The following is a 21634-nucleotide window of genomic DNA, read 5'->3' as shown; positions in this document are numbered from 1 at the left end:
GCCATAATTCAAATCACATTATTTCTCCCATGGACACTTATCATGACTGTGGCAAAGTCACCTTATCTCTTTTAAGCTCTTTGGGCAGCAGGATACCTAAATACTTTTATCACCATTATACAGGGCTCTGTAATACTTTCTTCTATACAGATTTTATTATTGAATGAGTAGCATTAAATGTGTCTCTCTGCTTCTGAACTGAAACTTTGCTGTGGTCTGTGCCAGTGCTGCGACGCTGTCCAGCTCATTGTTAAAGTCATGTTGTACGTTTCACTGTAGAACCTACAGAGGAAGAGAAATGTTCCCCAGTGGCATCCAGCACTAGTGGCAGCAGCACAAATTCTACTTCAGAAGAAAGTAATCCCTCTGAAGGGAAGGACACGGCAGGATGTCCATCAGAAACCCCTGATGGCATCAAAGTGGCAGAGAAGAAACAGGCTTCCCAGCTGCCCCAGGATGTAGCAGGTACAGAGGAAAATAACAACGCCTCTGTCATTTGGGGAGCCTTTCACAGTTTAATATATCATAGTTGTGAACTCACTGTGATGCTATATGCCTGTTGCAGAGCCATCCTGTGCTGCTGCATGCCATCTAATATTTAGACGTCTGCGGTGATTTTTGTGCTGCTCCATTGTTCAGTCTTGCTTGTATTCATTTCATTCTGTCTTTAAAACGCACATTGCATTGCATTTTACCCCAAATCATGATTGCTTCAGTACATAATGCAGGTATGAGTATGCTTTCTGACCCTAATAATGCTTGAGATTTAACAAGACCATATTTAGATACTTTACTAACATGACATTTATTTACTGATAAAGAAATGTATTTGATCTGGGAGGTTTTTTTTATGGATTCTGCTTAGTTTTTTTTAATTAAAGTTTTGATTAGATCCCCAAACCTAACAAAAACGAAGAATACATTTTGAGGCAAGCCAATATGCTTCTTAAACAAATGAACTGGCCTAAAAAAATCCCCCATGAATATATGTTCAGGTACATGATCATATGTAGTTTGTGCCAGCTTCTTTGGCTTCATTGTAGCAAAGTGTGACTACAGAAATGTGTTGGGTGGTAGGATTTGGGATGCCATGAGCTGGGGGTTGTCAACCAGGAAGTTGGTATATTTAAACTTTCATCTGTTAAAGTTCAGTGTCTAAAGAGAAATTATTTATATTTTAAAGAAGAAATGATGGATCTGATCTCCAGCAGCAGTACAAACAATAGAGATGCCACTCCTCAAGCCAGCGATGAGAATAGCAACACTGCTTTCAGTGTACAGATTTTTACTCTGAATGAAGCGAATAAAATGTTGGATGAAATTGAAAATGCAGAGAGAGGATCACAGGCATCGACCTTCAGTCAGGAGGAGTCAGGTGATAACATCAATAGATAATATTTAAAGTATTCACAATGTTTTGAAATGCTTATATGGTTTGCACGTCGCAGTTATGTTTTGCTGTTTCCATGTTTTAGGGCACAATGTAAAAAGGTGAGCCTGTGTCTGTTGTACGCGAATCGAATGCCTTAACCCTAAACGTTAAGCATACATGAACCCTAACTCCTTTTTACTATTTTGTTAGATTTTCTTCCCATCCCCTTACTTTCTCCAGCCTCTCTCATTTTCTCCCCATGAACTTTTATTTGTGCTGCTAATTATACTTGCACTTATCTCATGCCTCCAGCCTGCTCCTATTTGTTTCCTCCCCCTCTTTTTGGGAATCACTTTTCACCACTGGACGGAAGGATGGCTGCCCATTGACAGTGGCTCTTTCCTTAGCGTCACAGTAGATGAATCCAGAAACCTGTCAGTTGTGTCTGTTTACCAGTAGGTGGAGCTAGAGCACTGATTTGCCCTGTGCATATAGGACGTGGCGCTGCCTGACCAGTCAGTATTCTCTACCTCCAGCAGGTGGACGGATGTGCCTTACAGGCTCCTTGCTTCATTTGTGGTGACTCCTGTTCTGGCTTGGCTAGTTCAGTAGAGGGTGTTCTGGCTGAATGGCACCAGCTTCAGGGGGGGTACACCTGGTCACTCCAGGTCCCTCCCCACCCTGTGTTCTCATTTCCGTAAATTTCTTTGCCAGCCCTGCCTTCATCAACTCTGCCTCTAGTTTCCAAAAAAAAAAAAAATATATAGAGGAGCTTTGGCTGTTCAGGGAGAGAGAGCTTCCTGCAGCTTTATTAGCTGCGTTGGTGGGATTCCTTCTTTCTTCAGGCTCTGGTGGTGAGTTTATTTTCCCTTCTTTTCTTCAGTTTAAAAAAAAAAAAAAGAGATAAACAGAGGGACACAGGAAGCAGGATCTAGCAGACCACTATTTGCAGGCTGTCTTATGGCTGTAGAGTTAGTGAAACGCTGCTCCCGCTGTAGGAAGTGGCGAGCAGTGTCCAGCCTGTGCTCTGCGGGGTGTTTGGGCTCCGAGGCCTTAGATGGTGCTGACAGCAAGGTGAAAGTGAGGGTTTCCCACGTGCAGGAATCACGCTCTTCTCCTCACACTGAAGACACGGTGGCCATTTTGTCCAGGTAGGGAACGGTTCCCAAGTTTATTGCAGCGCTTTCTTCTTCAATAGCAGTTGCTGTCGCCGCTGCTGCTAGCTACTCTGGCTGCTGGGGGGAGAAATGGCCTTTCCTTTCTCTCCGGAGTTTGTCTTATAGATGCATCGTACTTTTTTGCTAAAGCAGTCCGTCTGCAGTCACGGAGCCTGTTCTTCCTTTGGACTCCGGCGCTACAGAGACAATGCCCCCTGCATTGAAGCCGGGGGGTGTTGGAGGTCAGAGTCTGAGGGGGATTTAGACACCCCTGGCTCTCCTGCCCCTTCTGACGGGGGGGGGGGGGGGGAGGGGTTGGCATCCTTAGCAGCAGCAGACTCGGAAGGGCTACAGGATCCATACCTTCAGACTTTGGAGACAGATGATACCATGGCAGTATGGGTTTTTCATCGGGAGGAGTTGCCCTCCCTTATATCCAAAGCCTTGTAGGCTTTGAATAATTCTTTTCCTAAGATGCAGTCCACATCTGCTGCTAACCCTAAAATGGCCAACACTAAGAAGCCCCCTAGGGCTTTTCCGGTTCATGAAGCTATTCATGAACTTATTTATACTGTGCAGTGGGCCACGCCTGATGCAAACCTCCGTGTAGCGAAGACCATGGCTCGTCTTTACCCACTTAGGAGGAGTTGGACTGCTTACACTTACCTAGCGTGGATGCCTTGGTAGCAGTTGTGACTTAAGAAGACTACCCTGCCGTTGGAAGGTGTCATTGCCCTCAAGGATGTACAAGACTGGAAGCTGGAATCCGTCTTGAAGGTGTCCTTTGAGGTGTCTGCCTTGTCTTTGCAGGCGGCCATCTGTTGGCCCAATCTGCCCATGCTTCCATTTCGTGAGTACAACAGGCAGCTGATGCCCTGTTGGACTCAGGAACTCAGCCATCCTCAGAGTTTCCTGATTTGGAAATAGGGTCGCCTTATTTGGCAGACACGTATGATATGGTAAGAGCTTTGGCCAGGCAAATGGCTTTGGTTACTTTGGGATGTTGGTTGTTGAGGTTGCACCACTGGGCTGCGGATGCAGGGTCTAAGCAACATTTGGTCGAGTTACCTTTTAAAGGTAAACTCCTCTTTAGGGAGGATTTGGAGAGGCTGGTCAAAGACATGGGGGATTCTAAGCGCCTGCTGGAAGACAAATCTCAGTCGTCTTGTCCTTCTCAGCAGCAGCAGCATAGTTTTCGTGACTCTGAGATATATTCTTGGTCGCCCTTCTAGCACGCCCAAGTCTCGATACCAACCATGAAAGTCTTCTCGACAGTGTAAGTGCTCTTCTGGGAGCACTGGCAAGTCCTTTCCTGCTTCCTGGCCTGCCCAATGATGGGGCGCTGGCCTAATCCTTGGTTCCTGTAGGGGAGCAGTTGTCCCACTTTTATGAGGAACAGGCCAAACTGACGACAGGCCTATGGATCTTAGACCTTGTTCAAGATGATTACAAGCTCAAATTTTCCTGTCCCGTCACAGATTTTTTTCTTGGCTTGCCTGTGTGCTACTCCTCAAAAGCGGCAAGCCGTCTCTTCCACTCTGCTGCAGCTCCAATCATCTGGGGGCAGTGGTTCCTGTTCCTTTGCTGGAGCGTGGTAAAGGATGTTACTCCTATATATTTTTCGGCCCCAGGAAGGGCAGCTCTTTTTGTTCAATCTTAGACCTTCATCGAGTAAACAGGTCTCTGTGGGTGCATCATTTTTGCATCGAAACCGTACGCTTGATCATCGCTGCAGTTCAGCTGGGGGAATTTCTGACATCATTGGATCTTAGAGGCCTACTTGCATATTCCCATCTGGCCTCCTCATCAGAAGTTTTTATGCTTCGCAATTCTGGGTCTAAATTTTCAGTTTCAGGCCCTTCTCTTTGGCCTCGCCACGGCTCCATGCATGTTTTCAAAGGTCATGGTAGTGGTGGCAGCCGCTTTGCAGCAGGAAGGAATTTGAGTCCATCTCTATTTGGATGACTAGCTAATTCGTTCCGCCTCAATCCAGGACAGTTTGTGGGCCACTTCTCAAGTGGTCTCCCTTCTCCAGTCCCTAAGCTGGGTGATCAGTGTGCCCAAGAGTCACCTCGTCCCAACTCAGACCCTGGAATACCTGGGAGTGCTGTTTGACACAGCCCAGGGCCAAGTTTTTTCTGCGCTGGTAGAGGCAGGCTCAAGCTTCAGCGCCAAATTTAACTCCTATTCTGGAATCCTGTTCCCAGGGTGTTGGATTATACCCAGGTTTTGGGGTCCATGAGAGTGACCCTGGAGGTGGTCTTGTGGGCCCGAGTTCACATGCGGCCTCTACAACAGTCCCCTGTTTCAGAGGATTACGAGAGAAGTCTACTTTGGGAACAGTTGGCACGCTGCAGTCTGCACTGGTGGGTCCAGTCCTGTCTGGACGGTACTGATAACTGATGCCAGTCTGACAAGATGGGGAACGCATTGCCTCTCCCGTTACAGACAGGGACTGTGGTCTGTGAAACAGGTGCTTTGATCCATCAGTCGATTGGAGCTTCGGGCGATTCGCAAGGCACCGCTGGCCTTTCAGGATCTGCTTCAGGGGAAACTGGTATGGGTCCTCTCGGACATGACAGCAGTGGCCCTCGCAGTCCTCTGTTGATGGAAGAGGCAGACTTGCTCCTGACTTGGGCGGAGAAGAATTTTCAGTAGCTGTCCGCAGCACACATTGCTGGGGTGGACAATGTGCAGGCTGCAGTACTCTAGATCTGGGAGAATGGGAACTTTCACCAATGGCCTTTCACTTGATTGTCCAACGCTGGGGGACTCATGCAAAGATCTTAATGGCGACATGCACCAATGCCAAGGCTCCTCAGTTCTTCAGCAGAAGAAGGGGGCATGACACGGACGGACTGGATGCTCTTCTGCAGCCATGGCCAGCAGATGTTCTTTGTCTTTCCCCCATGGCCATTGATTGGCAGGGTTCTGCGTCGAGTTCAAGATCATCTGAACTGTGTGGTACTCATGGCTTCTGATTGGCCCAGACGACTGGGGTTGGGGATCTCATCAGGCTATTGGTGGACAAACCGTTCTGCCTCCCTCTGTCCTCAGATCTTCTGCGGCAGGAGCCAGTTCTCATGAAGGATCCCTCCCACTTTGGTCTTATGGTGGGCGAAGTTGAGGAAGAGAGGTTATTTGGGTTCTGTTGTCACTACGCTGCTCCAGGCTAAGAAGCAATCTACCTCTGCAGCTTACGTGCGGGTCTGTCGCATTGGTGCTCTGAATGGGCCGTTTCGCCCTTTCAGATTTCATTGCCGCATTCTTCAGTCTGGGTTACAGAAGGGTTTAGCTGCCACCTTGCTGAGAGTGCATGTCACTGCTGTTGCCTGTTATCACTGTCGCGTGGCTCAGCTTCCTCTGGCTTCTTATCTGGGTGTAGTCCGTTTCCTTAAAGGAGTCACACGTCTTAGGCTTCCGCTTATTCGGCCTTATCCTAGTTGGAACTTGAATCTGGTTCTACAAGCACTTTATTCGAGCTACTATGCTTGGCCTCAGTGAAAGATGTCACTGTTAAGGTAATTTTTCTAGTGGCCATTTCTTCAGCCCACAGGGTATCTGAGCTTCAGACGCTCCCTTGTAGAGACCCCTTCCTTCGTTTTTCAGAAGCAGGGGAGACAGTTCGGACTGTTCCTTCGTTTCTCCTGAAGGTGGTTTCCACCTTTCACCTTAATCGGCCGTTGTTCCTACCTTCCTTTGGCGTAATGGCGTGGATCAATATCCGCGGGAATTTCACCACATACGCTATCTGGATGTGTGCTGTACTCTGATTCGTTACTTGGAGGTTACTAACAGCTTTCGTTGATCGGATCATCTCTTTGTACTTTTCATGGGACCGCAGAAAGGTCAGGCCACACTGAAGCCCAGTGGTTGCAAGAAGCTATCTTGGCGGCCTATATCTTGGCTGGCCGTTACCCTCTGGGGCAAATAAAGGCTCATTCTACACGGGCGTTGGCGTCTTCCTGGGTGTAGACTCGTGTTGAAAATTTGGAAGAAATTTGTCGAGTATCTAAGTGGTCCTCTGTACACCTTTGTCAGTCATTATTGTATAGCCATTTCATAAGTACATAAGTATTGCCATACTGGGAAAGACCAAAGGTCCATCAAGCCCAGCAGCCAGGGTGGATTCTGCTTTTGGCTCTGTGGTTCTTGCTGCCAGGCTTTCTTCTGCTAACCCTGTTTAGATACTGCTCTGCTGCATCTCACAGGTCTCTGGCTTCATCTGCTGCTGACGCTAAGGGAAGAAAAATTGTCTTACCTGATGATGATTTTCTTTCCTTTAGTCGCAACAGATGAATCCATAGTCCCACCCTATTGGTCTGCTTGTTCAGTTTTGGTAGAAGGTTTCTGTCCTGCGCAGGGTTTTGCTGCAGGGTTTCAGGGGGAGGGGATTGTTTCCTTTGTATTTCTTCTTTTTTCTAGATGTTTAATTTTTCATTGGTACCTGAGAAGCATGTCTGTGAGGGGTTTCTATCCTTTGCTTTGTCAAAGTTACACTGACTCCAGGCAGCATCATGTCCTATATGCAAATCAGTGCTCTCTGTCTCCACTTGCTGGTAGATGGACACAATCCACAGGCCTCTGGATTCATCTGCTGCAACTAAAGGAAAGAAAATGATCAAGTAAGACATAATTTTTCGTTCTCGGTGGCCTAGCAGCAGGGGGCTGCCCTTTTCAAAGTAGCTTCTCTTGTTTTTCTAAAGTCATTAGAGCTGGTTGTAATTGACCAGCTTTGGCAAGGGACTCTTGAGGATTTGTTATAAGTATTCCAACTCTAATATTTATGATTTTGGGTCCTGACCACTCTTGAGTAAAATATAGGAAATTAAATAACCTGGAAGTAATTGAGTAGTAAACATCATACATGGAGAGTTGCGTGCAGTTGTAGTTGCTACATCTCAAAAATGGTATAGTGGAACTAGAAATGCTTCAGAGAAAAGGAGATGGAAAGGCTTCTCCATAAAAGGATAAATAGGTTATTTTTATTTTTTTATTTGTTACATTTGTATCCCACATTTTCCCACCTTTTTGCAGGCTCAATGTGGCTTACATATAACCGTTAACGGTGTTAGCTGATTACTGTTTGAACAAATACATAGTATGAATGAATATAAAGTGATATTGTGGTATAATGAGGTATAAGTATGGTAGGAAATAGTTGGGGGAACTTAGAGAGGGAAAGGGGGAAGAAGAGTCAGGAATGTCCGTTGCAGTCTTTGGTTATGTTGTGTCGCAAGTGACCGGTATTTTTATGTTGGGTCAGTGGGGTATGCTCTTCTGAACAGAAAATTTAGGTGGTCGAGCATAGTTTTTACTGCTTATGGGGCTTTTTGGCTTGGAGAAGAGGAGACTGAAATAGGATATGACGGAGGTTTATAATTTAACTTATTTTTAGATACTCGCTTTGATCCTAGGATCCCAAAGCAAAGTATCAATTAGTATAGAGTAGAATAATACAGCATACCATATTATAGATACGTTTCCTAAGTTAAAGATTATGCTTGCTTAGGCAATATGAACAACCACATTTTTTAAAACTTTTTCCTGAAATTATAATCTTTTGCTACAAGCTATGTACCACTAGGGAATACTGTTCATAAAACAAAGACCTTATATGTAAAGCCATGAGTGAGGGGAACATGTAAACAAGGAACAGTCATTTACTTCCTTCAGTTAGAGCTAGGAGTCACACCATAAAAGTAATAAGGTTATAAAACAAATATACTACCAATCCGTGGAACTTGTTGCTGGAGGATATGAGATTGTCAACTAACATTCTTAGGTTAAAAAGGGGTATGGGCAAGATCCTAGCCAAAAAGTCCATAAAGCTGTTAGCCACCACTCATCCTTCAGCATGAGCTATAGGGACTGGATCTGCTGTTTGGCTATTTGTTACCTTGATTTGCTGCTGTCAGAGACAGGATGCAGGGCTTAATGGAAGCTTTCTCTGACCCAACATTTCACTTGTTGGTTTTCTTTGATCTCATTTTATTTTAATAGCTTAACATTACTCTTTCTTGCTCCATGTTTCTATTATTAATTTTTAAAGCTATGTAGGGTACACATTTGTATGTTGTCTCCCTTGAGAAATGCAAGATGGTTCACAACATATTCAGATACAAAAATGAGTAAACAAGCTCGGTACAGCATAAAATAATAGGCTAGAACCTTCTCATTTCCCTTCACTTCTGGTTTGTCTGAATCACCCCATCCGTTAATCATATTTCTAGAGCCATATAGCTCACAGCTGGTCTTCCAGACCATAGCACATTAGTCATGGGTTCAACCAAGGGAAGTCCTCATGAGAGACTCCAAAGAAAATTAAAGAGTCATGGGATAGGAGGCAAGGTACTGGTGTGAATTAGGAATTTGTTGTTGGACAGAAAACAGAGGGTAGGGTTAAATGGTCATTTCTCTCAATAGAGGAGGGTAAACAGTGGAGTGCCACAGGGATCTGTACTGGGACCGGTGCTATTTAACATATCTGTAAATGATATGGAAATCGGAACGACACGTGAGGTGATTAAATTTGCAGATGATACAAAACTATTCAAGGTTGTTAAAACACAAGCGGACTATTAAATATTGCAGGAAGACCTTAGGAAATTGGAAGACTGGGCATCCAAATGGCAGATGAAATTTAATGTGGACAAATGCAAGGTGATGCACATTAGAAAGAATAATCCGAATCATAGTTACCTGATGCTAGGGTCCACCTTGGGGTTCAGCACTCAAGAAAAAGATCTAGGTGTTGTAGATAATATGTTGAAATTTTCTGTGGCGGCGGCCAAAAAAGCAAACAGGATGCTAGGAATTATTAGGAAAGGGGTGGTGAATAAGGCTCTGTATCGCTCCATGGTGTGATTACACCTTGAGTATTGCATTCAGTTCTGGTCGCCATATTCAAAAAAGATATAGCGGTTAGAAAAGGTTCAAAGAAGAGCGTCCAAAATGATAAAGGGGATGGAACTCCTCTCGTATGAGGAAAAGCTAAAGAGGATAGGGCTCTTCTGCTTGGAAAAGAGACAGCTGAGGGGAGATACGATTGAGGTCTACAAAATCCTGAGTGATGTAGAATGAGTAGAAGTAAATTGATTTTTTACTCATTCCAAAAGTAAAAGACTAGGGAGCACTCAAGGAAGTTGCATGGAAATACTTTTAAAACAAATAGGAGGAAATATTTTTTTCACTCAACAAATAGTTAAGCTCTGGATCTTTTTTCTGGAGAATGTAGTAACAGTAGTTATTGTATCTGGGTTTAAAAAAGGTTTGGCAGGATGGAGGGTTGAGATTCAGTTAGATTTTGTATTAGGTTTAGAGGATGGTCTCTATCATATTGGTTGTAATTGAGCAAAGTACGTTTGGATGAGGGATGTTATAACTTTCAATTTTTCAATTAAAAAAAAAGGTTTGGACAAGCTCCTAGAGGAAAAGTCCTAGTCTGTTATTGAGACAGATATGGAGAAGCAACTGCATGTCCTAGGATTGGTAGCATGGAATGTTGCCACAATTTGGGTTTCTGCCAGGTTCTTGTGACCTGGCTTGGCCACTGTTAGAAACAGGATACAGGGCTAGATTGGTCTGACCCAGTATGGCTACTCTTATGTACTTATGTTCTGTTGGTTCAACACCAGACTGTTTTCCACCAAACACCTGAAAGCCACCATTCCTCAGCAACCCTCCAGACCGGTCAAGACGCTTGGGTTATGCATGCCTACCAGCAGAGGGAGACTGAGAAAACTAACTTCAAACTGAGTACATATAACCTGTGCTAGCCCTCTATCTCCAGTATTTTCTCAGTCTCAGCAGAGGGTAGACATGCAGCTGTGCAGCTTGTCCGGTCTGGCAGGATTTAGGTCCATTTTGTGAGACTAGTTTATTTTCAGTTGTTTCTAAGGAGAAGTTGGTGAAAGATCAGTTGATCCCTGTGCCTGGAACTCTGTGGTGTGCAAGGGGTTGGTAGGTCCGGTGGGGCCTACCATTGTCCCCTCTGGGGTGTCACACCCGGGTGGCCGGGTCCCTCCCCCGACTGGCTCTCCCGTTTTGGGCAGCTTTGTGCCTCGGCTGCAGTGTTAATCCTGCAGCCTTGAGTGCCATTCAGATTATAGCAGCAGGGCTCAAATAAAGTTAAAAAAAAAAAAAAAAAACAACAAAAAACACCTCGTGTGGAGAGCTGCAGCAGCTGCACTCCGGGGTTTCCGGAGTTGTTCAGCCGGTCTGGGAGAGCTGGGCCAGTGATTCAGCGCCGGTGAGTGTTATTTCTTGATTTTTACTTCGCCGGTAGTAATCAGCTGTTTAAGAGGCGCGAGTATGTCGGGGAAGTTTCTTCGTTGCCGGCTGTGCGCGCGTCGGGGTGTTGAAGCGGCTGGCGGTCCCTGCCGCTTTTGTGGAGAGCCCAAGGCCTCATCTCCCGCGCCTCCGGTGTTAGCAGCGGAGATTCCTTCTGCGGGAGCGCAGGAGGGTGGTGCGGCTCAGTTTGGCGCTTCAACGGCGGTCCCGATTTTGGCGGGAACCGCCGCCATCTTGGATTCGGGTCTTTTGGGTGCTGAGACGGTCGTGGGACCGCAGCCTTTCCCGATTTCGAGTCCCGCTGGGGGGGAAGCCTCGGGCAGCATGGGGTTCCCTCCAGAGTTTGTTTGGAGTTTGTTTCAGGCTTGGAAGGCGGGCCCATCGGGTGCGGAGTCCCTTAGTCCAAGGTTGGGGGGGGCTACCGCTAAAAGACCGCGAGTGGAGTGCTCTGAAGATGTAGAGGTCTTTTCTCCTGCAGACTCGGAGGGTGATTTTAGCCCCCTGGAAGAGGAAGAGGGGTCGGTGGCAGGGCAGGATGGGGACCTGGCTTTGCCGGGGGAGGACCCCTCGGTGGTTAGAATTTTTCACAGGGATGAATTGTCGGAACTCATTGAGCAGGTGTCTGCCACTTTAAGGTTTGATTCTGCGGCAGCTCCCATTGGGGATGGGAAGCAGGTGGATCCTTTGGTTAAGGGGATCAGGCGGGTCTCTCGCTCCTTTCCTATGAATGCGGACTTGAGAGATATGATCTCGCAGGAGTGGCAGTCGCCGGAGGCTCAGTGTAAGGTAGCTCGGGCTATGGCCAAGCTCTATCCCCTTCCTCAGGAGGACAGAGAGTCTCTCAGGCCTCCGACGGTGGATGCCGTGGTTACGGCAGTGACTAAGGCTACTGCTATTCCAGTGGATGGGGGGGCCGCGTTGCGGGACCCTCAGGATAGGAAATTGGAGACCTTCCTAAAGCGGAGTTTTGATCTGTCTGCCTTGGCGCTGCAAGCGTCTGTTTGTGGAGGTCTGGTGGCGCGGGCTTGTTTTCGTTGGGCGGAGAGGCTCCTGGATGGCCCGCAGGCTGATAGGGCTTCTCTGGTTCAAGATCTGGCCAAGTTGGAGATGGGGTCGTCGTTCTTGGCGGATGCACTGTATGATTTGTTGAGGGCATCGGCTAAGAACATGACTTTTGCCGTGGCGGCTCGGCGGGCCCTGTGGTTGCGGGGCTGGGTGGCTGATGCCACTTCCAAGACTAAACTTTGTTCCCTCCCCTTTAGAGGCTCTTTGCTTTTCGGGGAGGAATTGGATAAATTGGTGAAGGGTCTTGGTGATGCTAAGGCGCCTCGGCTTCCTGAGCTTCGTCCCAAGGTGTCTAAGGGGGCAGCAGGACGGGGGCGTTTTCAGGAGGCTCGGCGGTATCGACCCGGTAGGTCTTCTGGGGGGACTAGGGGTCGGTTTTTCCAGAGAACCCAGTCCTTTCGAGGTGGCCGTCGCGGGGGGCGAGGCTCCTCTTCGGGAGCGTCCGGTACGTCCCGTGTGTCTCAATGATGGTTTGGGGACCCAGCCTCTGGTTCGCGTGGGGGCTCGCTTACGCTTGTTTTACCAGAGGTGGGTCCATATCACGTCAGACCAGTGGGTACTGCAGATAGTGCGAGACGGGTACGCCCTAGAATTCGACAGTCCCCTCTCCGACTTCTTTCTCGTGTCTCCCTGTCATTCAAGAGGCAAGGCGAGAGCAATAAGGGACACTCTGTCGCGTCTCATCGGTTTAGGGGCGGTGGTACCGGTCCCCAGGTTAGAAAGAGGTACGGGCTGTTACTCCATTTATTTCGTGGTGCCCAAGAAGGAAGAAGGTGCCTTCCGGCCCATTTTAGACCTCAAAAAGGTCAATGCGGCCCTAAAGGTTCCCTCCTTTCGGATGGAGACTTTGCGCTCAGTGATTGTAGCGGTGCAAGAAGGAGAGTTTCTGACGTCTCTGGACCTGACAGAGGCTTACTTACACATTCCCATCCTAGAGGCGCACCAGCGTTTTCTTCGCTTTGTGGTCTTAGGGAGGCATTTTCAGTTTTGTGCACTACCTTTCGGTCTGGCGACTGCGCCTCGCACCTTCTCCAAGGTGATGGTTGTGGTGGCGGCGGCGCTGCGCTTGCAGGGCATTTTGGTGCATCCATATCTGGACGACTGGTTGATTCGGGCCAAATCAAGGTCAGAGAGCGAGGAGGCCACCGGCCGTGTGGTGACCTTCTTGCAGTCGCTCGGTTGGGTGGTCAATCTGGCAAAGTGTCACCTGGTGCCTTCCCAGTCTCTGGAGTATCTGGGAGTTCGCTTCGACACGAAGAAGGGCCGGGTGTTTTTGACAGCTCCTCGCATCTCCAAGCTGCAGGGACAGATCAGGCGGCTCCGAGCACAGAGAGCGCCTTCGGCTCGGGCGTATCTTCAGGTGTTGGGTCTGATGGCAGCAACAATAGAGGTGGTTCCTTGGGCCAGGGCCCATATGAGAGAGTTACAGAGAGCCTTGTTGTCTCGTTGGTCCCCTCAGTCTCAGGACCTGGAGGAGAGGTTCCCTCTGTCGGGGGTTGCCCTTCGCAGCCTTCGCTGGTGGCTACACTCTCTGAATCTGGTGAAAGGAATGCCGCTGGACTCTCCCACTTGGACGGTTCTGACCACGGATGCGAGTCTCTCGGGCTGGGGAGCGCATTGCCTGGGGCAGGTAGCTCAAGGACTTTGGACGGTGGAGGAAGCATCGTGGTCCATCAATCGCCTGGAGACTCGAGCAATTCGGTTGGCTCTTCGGTCCTTTCACAGCCTGATAGAAGGCAAGGCAGTCAGGGTTCTTTCCGACAATGCCACGGCCGTCGCTTATGTAAATCGGCAGGGGGGAACGAAGAGCCAAGCGTTAGCTGTGGAGGCGGCGGAGTTAATGTTGTGGGCAGAAGCTCATCTGCAGAGCATCTCGGCGGGCCACGTGGCAGGGGTGGACAACGTGAGCGCGGATTTCCTAAGCAGACACACGTTAGACCCCGGAGAGTGGTCCCTCCATCCCTCAGTGTTCAATCGACTGGTGTTGGCATGGGGGCGGCCGGTGCTGGATCTCATGGCATCGGCCGACAACGCTCAGGCCCCTCGCTTCTTCAGTCGTCGAAGAGATCCTCGGGCCGAGGGCATCGACGCGTTAGTGCTCCCGTGGCCGACTCAGCAGTTGCTTTATGTATTTCCGCCATGGCCGCTGGTGGGCCGCGTGGTGCAGCGGATCGGGCACCATGCAGGTCTAGTGGTTCTGATTGCGCCCAATTGGCCTCGACGTCCGTGGTACGGAGACCTGGTTCGGTTATTGGTGCAGGATCCCATTCCGTTGGGCTCCAGGGTGAGATTGGTTCAGGGGCCGATCGAGATGGCCGACCCTGCTCCATTCTCGCTTACGGCCTGGCTCTTGAGAGGCTCAGATTAAGGAAGAAAGGTTTTTCAGCCAGGGTAATTGATACCATGCTGCGTTCTCGTAAGAGGTCTACTTCTTTGGCTTATGTGCGGGTGTGGCGCATTTTTGAGAACTGGTGTCAAGAGCGGCAGTATGTTCCTCTACGGGTTTCCATCGCGGAAGTTTTGGAGTTCCTGCAGGACGGTCTGGACAGGGGGCTCTCGCTCTCTTCCCTGAAAGTGCAGGTTTCAGCGTTGTCTTGTTTCCGTGGAAAGATTCAGGGGATTTCCTTGGCGGCTTCGCCGGACGTGGGGCGGTTCTTGAAAGCTGTCAAGTTGCTTCGTCCACCTCGTCGGCCGACGGTTCCGCCTTGGGATTTGAATTTGGTGTTGGAGGCTCTGGTGGGTCCTCCGTTTGAACCGTTGGCGTCCATCTCGTGTAAAGATCTTACGTTAAAGACAGTGTTTCTGGTGGCCATTGCTTCGGCGCGTAGAATTTCGGAGCTACAGGCTTTGTCTTGTAGAGAGCCTTTTCTCTCCTTGGCTAAGGAGAAAGTGACTTTGCGGACAGTTCCTTCGTTTGTTCCTAAGGTGGTATCCTCCTTTCATGTTAATCAGGTGATTTCGTTACCAGTGTTGGGGGATAGGTCGGGTGATCTCTCTCAACGCCGTTTGGCTAAGTTAGATGTTCGACGCATTTTGCGGTCGTATTTGAGCAGAACGCAGGACTTCCGAGCGTCGGATCGTTTGTTCATTCTGTATGGAGGTCCCAGAAAGGGGGAAGCGGCTTCCAAGGCCACTTTGGCTAGATGGTTAAAGGAGACTATTGCCTCGGCGTATTTGTTGAAACGTCGGGCAGTTCCCTCGGTACTGAAGGCACACTCTACTCGGGGGGTAGCCGCCTCTTGGGCGGAAAGTAGTTTTATTCCCCCTCAGGACATTTGTAAGGCGGCGGTGTGGTCGTCCATTCATTCTTTTGTAAAGCATTATAGAATTGATGTGCAGGCAAAAGAGGATGCTCGGTTTGGAGCGGCTGTGTTGTCTTCTGCTTTTCGTGGGTCCCACCCTTAATGTGTCTACTGCTTTGGTACTTCCCAAGCGTCTTGACCGGTCTGGAGGGTTGCTGAGGAAGGTGAAATTAGGCCTTACCTGCTAATTTTCTTTCCTCTAGACCCTCCAGACCGGTCAAGAGCCCACCCTGGTTCGTATCAGAAGTAATTCAGCAAAAGTAATTTTCAGCCGGGTCAGTTATCAGAAGTATTTTGAGCCGTGTTCTGCTATGTCTGTTCATTTGATATTCAGTATGGTCGGAGACATTTTCTTTGACTCTAATGTTCTGCAGAGTGGGACGCCTGAGCGTTTCATCTGTTTAAGCACACTGTTGGTGTTTACCTATTAGTTTTCCAGGTACAGGGGTTTTATTAGTTTCGGAGTTACTGTTACAGGGATGTGTTTCTCTGCTTTGCTAACTGTATACTGGAGATAGAGGGCTAGCACAGGTTATATGTACTCAGTTTGAAGTTAGTTTTCTCAGTCTCCCTCTGCTGGTAGGCATGCATAACCCAAGCGTCTTGACCGGTCTGGAGGGTCTAGAGGAAAGAAAATTAGCAGGTAAGGCCTAATTTCACCTTTAAGCACCTGTTAAATTTTGCTACATCTTTCAATGTGTTAGCACTCAAGCTATCATAAATGTGTAGATTACGTAGTAGCATATTAAGTGACAGCAGATAAAGACCTGCATGGTCCATCCTGTCTGCCCGTCACATTCATTACAAAATTGTTATTGAACCAACAATCTAATAGTAGTGCTACAACATTTTACTTGCTAAGTTCCACAATATGATTTCTTCCCCTCTCTCACTGAGATATACGGGACCTGAACTGATATGATATGAATGTGGTATAAAATATGCATAATTGCACTTGATCCATCCTCGCCCTGCACTGACCCTGTTTCCCAATTACTGGAGTTGCCATCAAATCCCACTTCAGCCCATCCTGATCTGTCTTGCCATATACGGGATATAGAGGTCTGTCTGGCATTGTCGTCTTAGCCAACTCCTGGCGTTGCCGTTGAAGCCCTTCCAAGCACATCCAATTCTGTCTTGCTATATACAGGACATAACCCATAGAAGTCCGTCTAGCGTTGACATCACTTCTCCATTGCTGGAGATGCTATCTTAAGTGCCATTCCTGCCCATCATAAATGAACTTACAATTGATGTTATTTTTTTTTTGTTTTGACACTATCCTCTTTCTGTTTAGAGATTCTTTGTGTTTATCCTATGCATTTTTGAATTCTGTCACTGTTTTTGTCTCCACCTCCTCCACCGGGAGGGCATGCCAGGCATCCACCACCCTCTCCATGAAAAAGTATTTCCTGACGTTACTTCTAATTTCATGCATATCATAATTTCACTTTCATGCTCTCAGTAAGATACAGCAGACGTTGAAAGTATATGCTGAACAGGAAAGGGAAGAATAGGGATCCTTTTGGCTCTCTGTACTCTTAACAATCAAGGAATAAAAACAGTGTGTCCCTATTGAAAGCTATATGTTCTCATTCAAGAATTATCTAAAGCTGGTGGTAGTGATTAACTTATTTACTTTGTGTACCAGGAGACTTTAAGTTGGAGAAGACTAATGGTGAAGCAAGTGATTCCTCATCAGGGTCAGGGAAGGGCACCTCCCATTCAACACGGATGGTGACAAGGTTACGAAATCCTGACAGCAAACTGAGTCAACTCAAAAGTCAGCAAGTTGCTGCTGCAGCACACGAAGCAAATAAGGTCTACAAGGAAGGCCGAGAGGTCTGTTTTCATTCTGTTTTCCTTTGAAAAATAAAATTTGTCAACGTCAAAATTTTAAACCTTTTTTTTATTTAAGATAACTCAGATTATCTAACATACAGCAAATGTGATGCATAAGCTATTGCTTTGTGTCGTTAATATGTAGATAAATCTCACAACTACACTAGTATTGATCCCTTGTCAAATGCCAAAACTAGCTGAAAGCCACATGGACATTACTAGTTATGCTAGATTGTTTACCCTAGATAGCTTCAATGTTGAAGGCCCTGTCCTTTTGTCTCCAGGGCTTCTGTTAAACTTGAGTTGATGAGACTTGTCATGTTGCAAAACTCCTCTTGTACATTAAATACTCTCTACTTTTGCTTTTTTTTTTTTTTTTTCCCCCCCCCCCCTCTCCCTCATAAGGTCCTGGTGGTAAACTCACAAGGAGAAATTTCCCGGCTAAGCACCAGGAAAGAAATTGTGATGAAGGGAAATATTAACAATTACTTTAAGCTAGGCCAAGAGGGGAAGTACCGGGTCTACCACAATCAGTACACCACCAATTCCTTTGCACTGAACAAACACCAGCACAGGGAAGACCACGACAAGAGGCGACATCTCTCCCATAAGTTCTGTTTGACGCCTTCTGGGGACTTCAAGTGGAATGGTTCTGTACATGGGTCCAAAGTTCTGACCATATCCACTCTGAGACTAACTATTATCCAGCTAGAAAGTAACATTCCAGCATCATTTCTTCATCCTAACTGGGCATCTCACAGGTAAAACAAACATTACTGTGTTTTTATTTTATTTTTACCTTATGTTGTTTCTAAACTATTATCGTATTTTCTATTCTGCCATACAGTTTTTCCTTCCTACCTGTATCCCAGATGCATTCCATGAGAAGTTCACAATTCATAAATACATAGATAAGTACATAAGTATTACCACACTGGGACAGACCAAGGGTCCATCAAGCCTCATTATCCTGTTTCTAGCAGTGGCCAATCTAGGTCACAAATACCTGGCAAGATCCCAAAAAGGCTCAATACATTTTATGCTGCTTAACTCAGAAATAAGCAGTGGATTTTCCCCATGTCAATTTAATAATGGTCTACGGACTTTAGGAAGCCGTCCAGACCCTTTTAAAACCCCGCTAAGCTAACCGACTTTACCACATTCTCTGGCAACGAATTCCAGAGTTTAATTACATTGTTGAGTGAAGAAAGTTTTTCTCCAATTCGTATTAAATTTACTACTTTGTAGCTGCATCGCATGCCCCCTAGTCCTAGTATTTTTGGAAAGAATAAACAAATGATTCATGTCTACCCGTATCACTGCACTCATTTTATAGACCTCTATCATATCTCCCCTCAGCCATCTCTTCTCCAAGCTGAAAAGTCCTAGACGCTTCAGCCTTTCCTCATAGGGCAGTCGTCCCATCCCCTTTATCATTTTCGTCACCCTTCTCGTGATATTTTTCTTACATAGCCCCTTTTATAAGGGCCCACAGAGCACACAGATCTTTTGCAGCTCCTGTTGAGAATGAATTTTATTATTTTGTTAGCATCAATTCCACTGTTCTAAACCAACGGGTGTTATACCTTCCTACCAGCAGGTAAAGAAAACCTGAATTCTGCCAGTGACATTAGCATAAGCAGAGGTGCTTCCTGTAACAATCCAGTATTTTTTCTCTACTTTCAGCAGGTGGTAGATTGTACTAACAGTGCTCGTGTCCCTGGACAAGCTCCCTACTCAGCTGGCTGCGAGTGCACAGCATGGTCGAGCCTAATGTCTGCTTCCAAGTCACAGTCTTAGGGCTGTACTTTGTTGAGCTCTGAGCTTGGCTCCACAGTCTCCAGTCCTCTTAGTATAACTGTGTGAAGCTTTGACTTGGTCGAGCATGTCCTTGCCCGAGGGGTGCAGGTCCCATCACACTACCCCTCTTGCCTGTTCACCCTGTTTGGGTATACGCCCCACAGGCTCCCCCTGTAGCTACTACTACTAATCATTACTATAGCGCTACTAGATGTACAGAGTGCTATACACATTACATGCAGGTACTTTCTCTGTCCCTAAAGGGCTCACAATGGAGGGTTTTTGTGACTTGCCCAAGCTCGCAAGGGGAATTAAACCCAGGTTGCCAAGATCATAGGAGCCAGCTCTGGGGGTGCTTGAGCACTCCCAGTATTGAACAAATTCATTGACTGTGTCCAAGGAGAGAGAATTTCTTTTGGGTTTACCACCCCTAATCGTTTGGAAACGTTGGTGCCCATAGCCAAGATCAGAGCCCGCCTCATTAACCATTAGGCCACTGTAGCTCCCCAGGCTTTCCAAAAGTGCTCATTTCGTCGTCTTATATGCCAAAAAAATAAAAATAAAATCAATTGGCCTGGCTAGCTTTCCCGGTAGACACACCGCAAGCAGAGGGCAGCAGACATGCTGGAGCCCCGGGCCAAGGTAGGCCAGGGCAGTCAGGCAGGCCAGCATGTGTCTGCCATGGGGTAGAGCATGCTGGTGGCACACGCTGCACGGCCTTCAGAGCCAGCAGCTGAGCAGTGATAATGCATTATTCTCCGAGGACAAGCAGGCTGCTTGTTCTCACTGATGGGTGACGTCCACGGCAGCCCCTCCAATCGGAAACTTCTCTAGCAAAGTCCTTTGCTAGTCCTCGCGCGCCCGCGCGGCCGTCTTCCCGCCCGAAACCGGCTCGAGCCGGCCAGTCTTCTTTTGTCCGCACTCGGTACGGTCGTGTTTCGCCGTGTCGAGCCCCGGAAAGTCGACCTCGCGCGTCCAAATTTATTTTGACGTGTTTTTTTCTTCGAAAAGTCTTTTAAAGTGTCGGGAAGTGCTCCAGAAACACCCCCCCCCCCCCCCCCCCGGGTTTCGTGCCAAACCCCTTCCCGTACTTCCAGCTTTTTGCCCCGATAAGTTTTCTTTCGTCGTCGGGGTAGGCCTCTTTTCGGCCTCGGTCGAGATTTTCTCCCTTAAAAATTTTTTGGTGCTCTTTTTCCGTCATTTCGGATTTTGATTTCGCCGGCGTGATTTTTCCGCCCATGACATCGAAGCCTTCCAGCGGCTTCAAGAAGTGCACCCAGTGCGCCCGGATAATCTCGCTCACTGATAGACACTCGTCGTGTCTTCAGTGTCTGGGGGCCGAGCACCGCCCTCAGAACTGTAGTCTGTGTTCCCTGCTTCAAAGGCGGACTCAGGTAGCGAGATTAGCCCAGTGGAACGTGTTGTTCTCGGGCTCTTCGTCGACATCGGCACCGGGATCTTCGAGTGCATCGACGTCGTCAGCGTCCAGACCATCTTCCTCGGCCGCCACTGCATCGAGTGCATCGAGGCATCGGGCCTCTGCATCGGCGCCAAGGTATCGGGCGACTGCATCGACGTCGGTGGTACTGGGACCTCGTCTGCTGATGTCGTCGGACGATGGTGCATCGTCAGGAGTGCAGGTGAGGGCTGTCCATTCCCCTGCTGGTGGCGGTGAGCCTTCGGGTGGGTCTCCTCCTACCCTGAGGGCTCCTGCGGTACAGCCCCCCCGAGACCGACCTCCTTCGGCCTCGGCCCCGAGGAAGCGACGGCTGGATTCTACGTCCTCCTCGTCGGTGCCGGGGAGCTCCGGTGACATGCTTCGGAAGAAGTCGAAGAAGCATCGACACCGGTCCCCTCCCCGCGTCGGCACCGAGAGCTCTGGGTCGCCGAGGGAGTCGGCACCCAGCAGGCATCGGCACCGAGAGGACCGCTCACCCTCTGTTCAGGAGGTGTCGATGCGCTCCACTCTGGACAGCCCGGAACAGCCTCCTCGCCCGGAACAGGTTCTGACGTCGACGCCTGCATCGACCTCTTTGCCTTTCTCTGCAGCCGCTCTGAACGAGAGCCTCCGGGCCGTTCTCCCAGAGATTCTGGGAGAGCTGTTGCGCCCTACCCCTCCGGTACCGGCGGTGCTTGCGCCTCCGGTACCGTCGAGCGTGGCGCCGGCTGGCCCATCGTCCGAGGTGAGGTCCCCGACGTCGGTACCGCGTGCGGTGCCGACTGCGGCCACCTCCCAGGAGGGCTCCCTGACTACGTCGGCGGAGGGAGCTTCGCCGATTCGGGCGAGGGAGTCTACCTCTCGATGCCCCCATCGTGGACGTGGCTCCACGGAGTCGAGCCGGGCGAGGTTGCAGACACAGGTTCGTGAACTTGTGTCTGACACCGAGGGTGAGGCCTCGTGGGAGGAAGAGGAAGACCCCAGATATTTCTCGGACAAGGAGTCTGAGGGTCTTCCTTCTGATCCTACTCCCTCTCCTGAAAGGCAGCTTTCTCCTCCTGAGAGTCTGTCTTTCGCTTCCTTTGTCCGGGAGATGTCTACGGCCATCCCCTTCCCGGTGGTTGTGGAGGACGAGCCCAGGGCTGAAATGTTTGAGCTCCTGGACTATCCTTCTCCACCTAAGGAAGCGTCCACTGTTCCCTTGCACCATGTCCTAAAAAAGACATTGCTTGCGAACTGGACCAAGCCACTAAGTAATCCCCACATTCCCAAGAAGATCGAGTCCCAGTACCGGATCCATGGGGACCCAGAGCTGATGCGCACCCAGTTGCCTCATGACTCTGGAGTTGTGGATTTGGCCCTAAAG

General features: G+C 48.6%; 1 protein-coding gene across 8 annotated transcripts in view; it reads left to right on the top strand.

The window, feature by feature from the left end:
- Nucleotides 1-21634, top strand: part of BPTF (bromodomain PHD finger transcription factor) — a 155999-nt gene that overhangs the window by 55429 nt on the left and 78936 nt on the right. For 6 of the 8 annotated variants that reach the window (XM_030208443.1, XM_030208440.1, XM_030208437.1 and 3 more), the window contains exons 5-8: nucleotides 280-465; nucleotides 1184-1375; nucleotides 16840-17030; nucleotides 17436-17791. In XM_030208443.1, coding sequence (XP_030064303.1) covers nucleotides 280-465; nucleotides 1184-1375; nucleotides 16840-17030; nucleotides 17436-17791 — 925 coding nt within the window. The remainder of the gene's footprint in view (nucleotides 1-279; nucleotides 466-1183; nucleotides 1376-16839; nucleotides 17031-17435; nucleotides 17792-21634) is intronic. The other 2 variants (XM_030208438.1, XM_030208442.1) reach the window with 2 other exon arrangements.

The sequence above is a fragment of the Microcaecilia unicolor genome, chromosome 6, assembly GCF_901765095.1.
Source record: "Microcaecilia unicolor chromosome 6, aMicUni1.1, whole genome shotgun sequence".
NCBI classification, from domain to species: Eukaryota; Metazoa; Chordata; class Amphibia; order Gymnophiona; family Siphonopidae; genus Microcaecilia; species Microcaecilia unicolor.
This window is presented reverse-complemented; position numbering and strand designations above follow the sequence as displayed.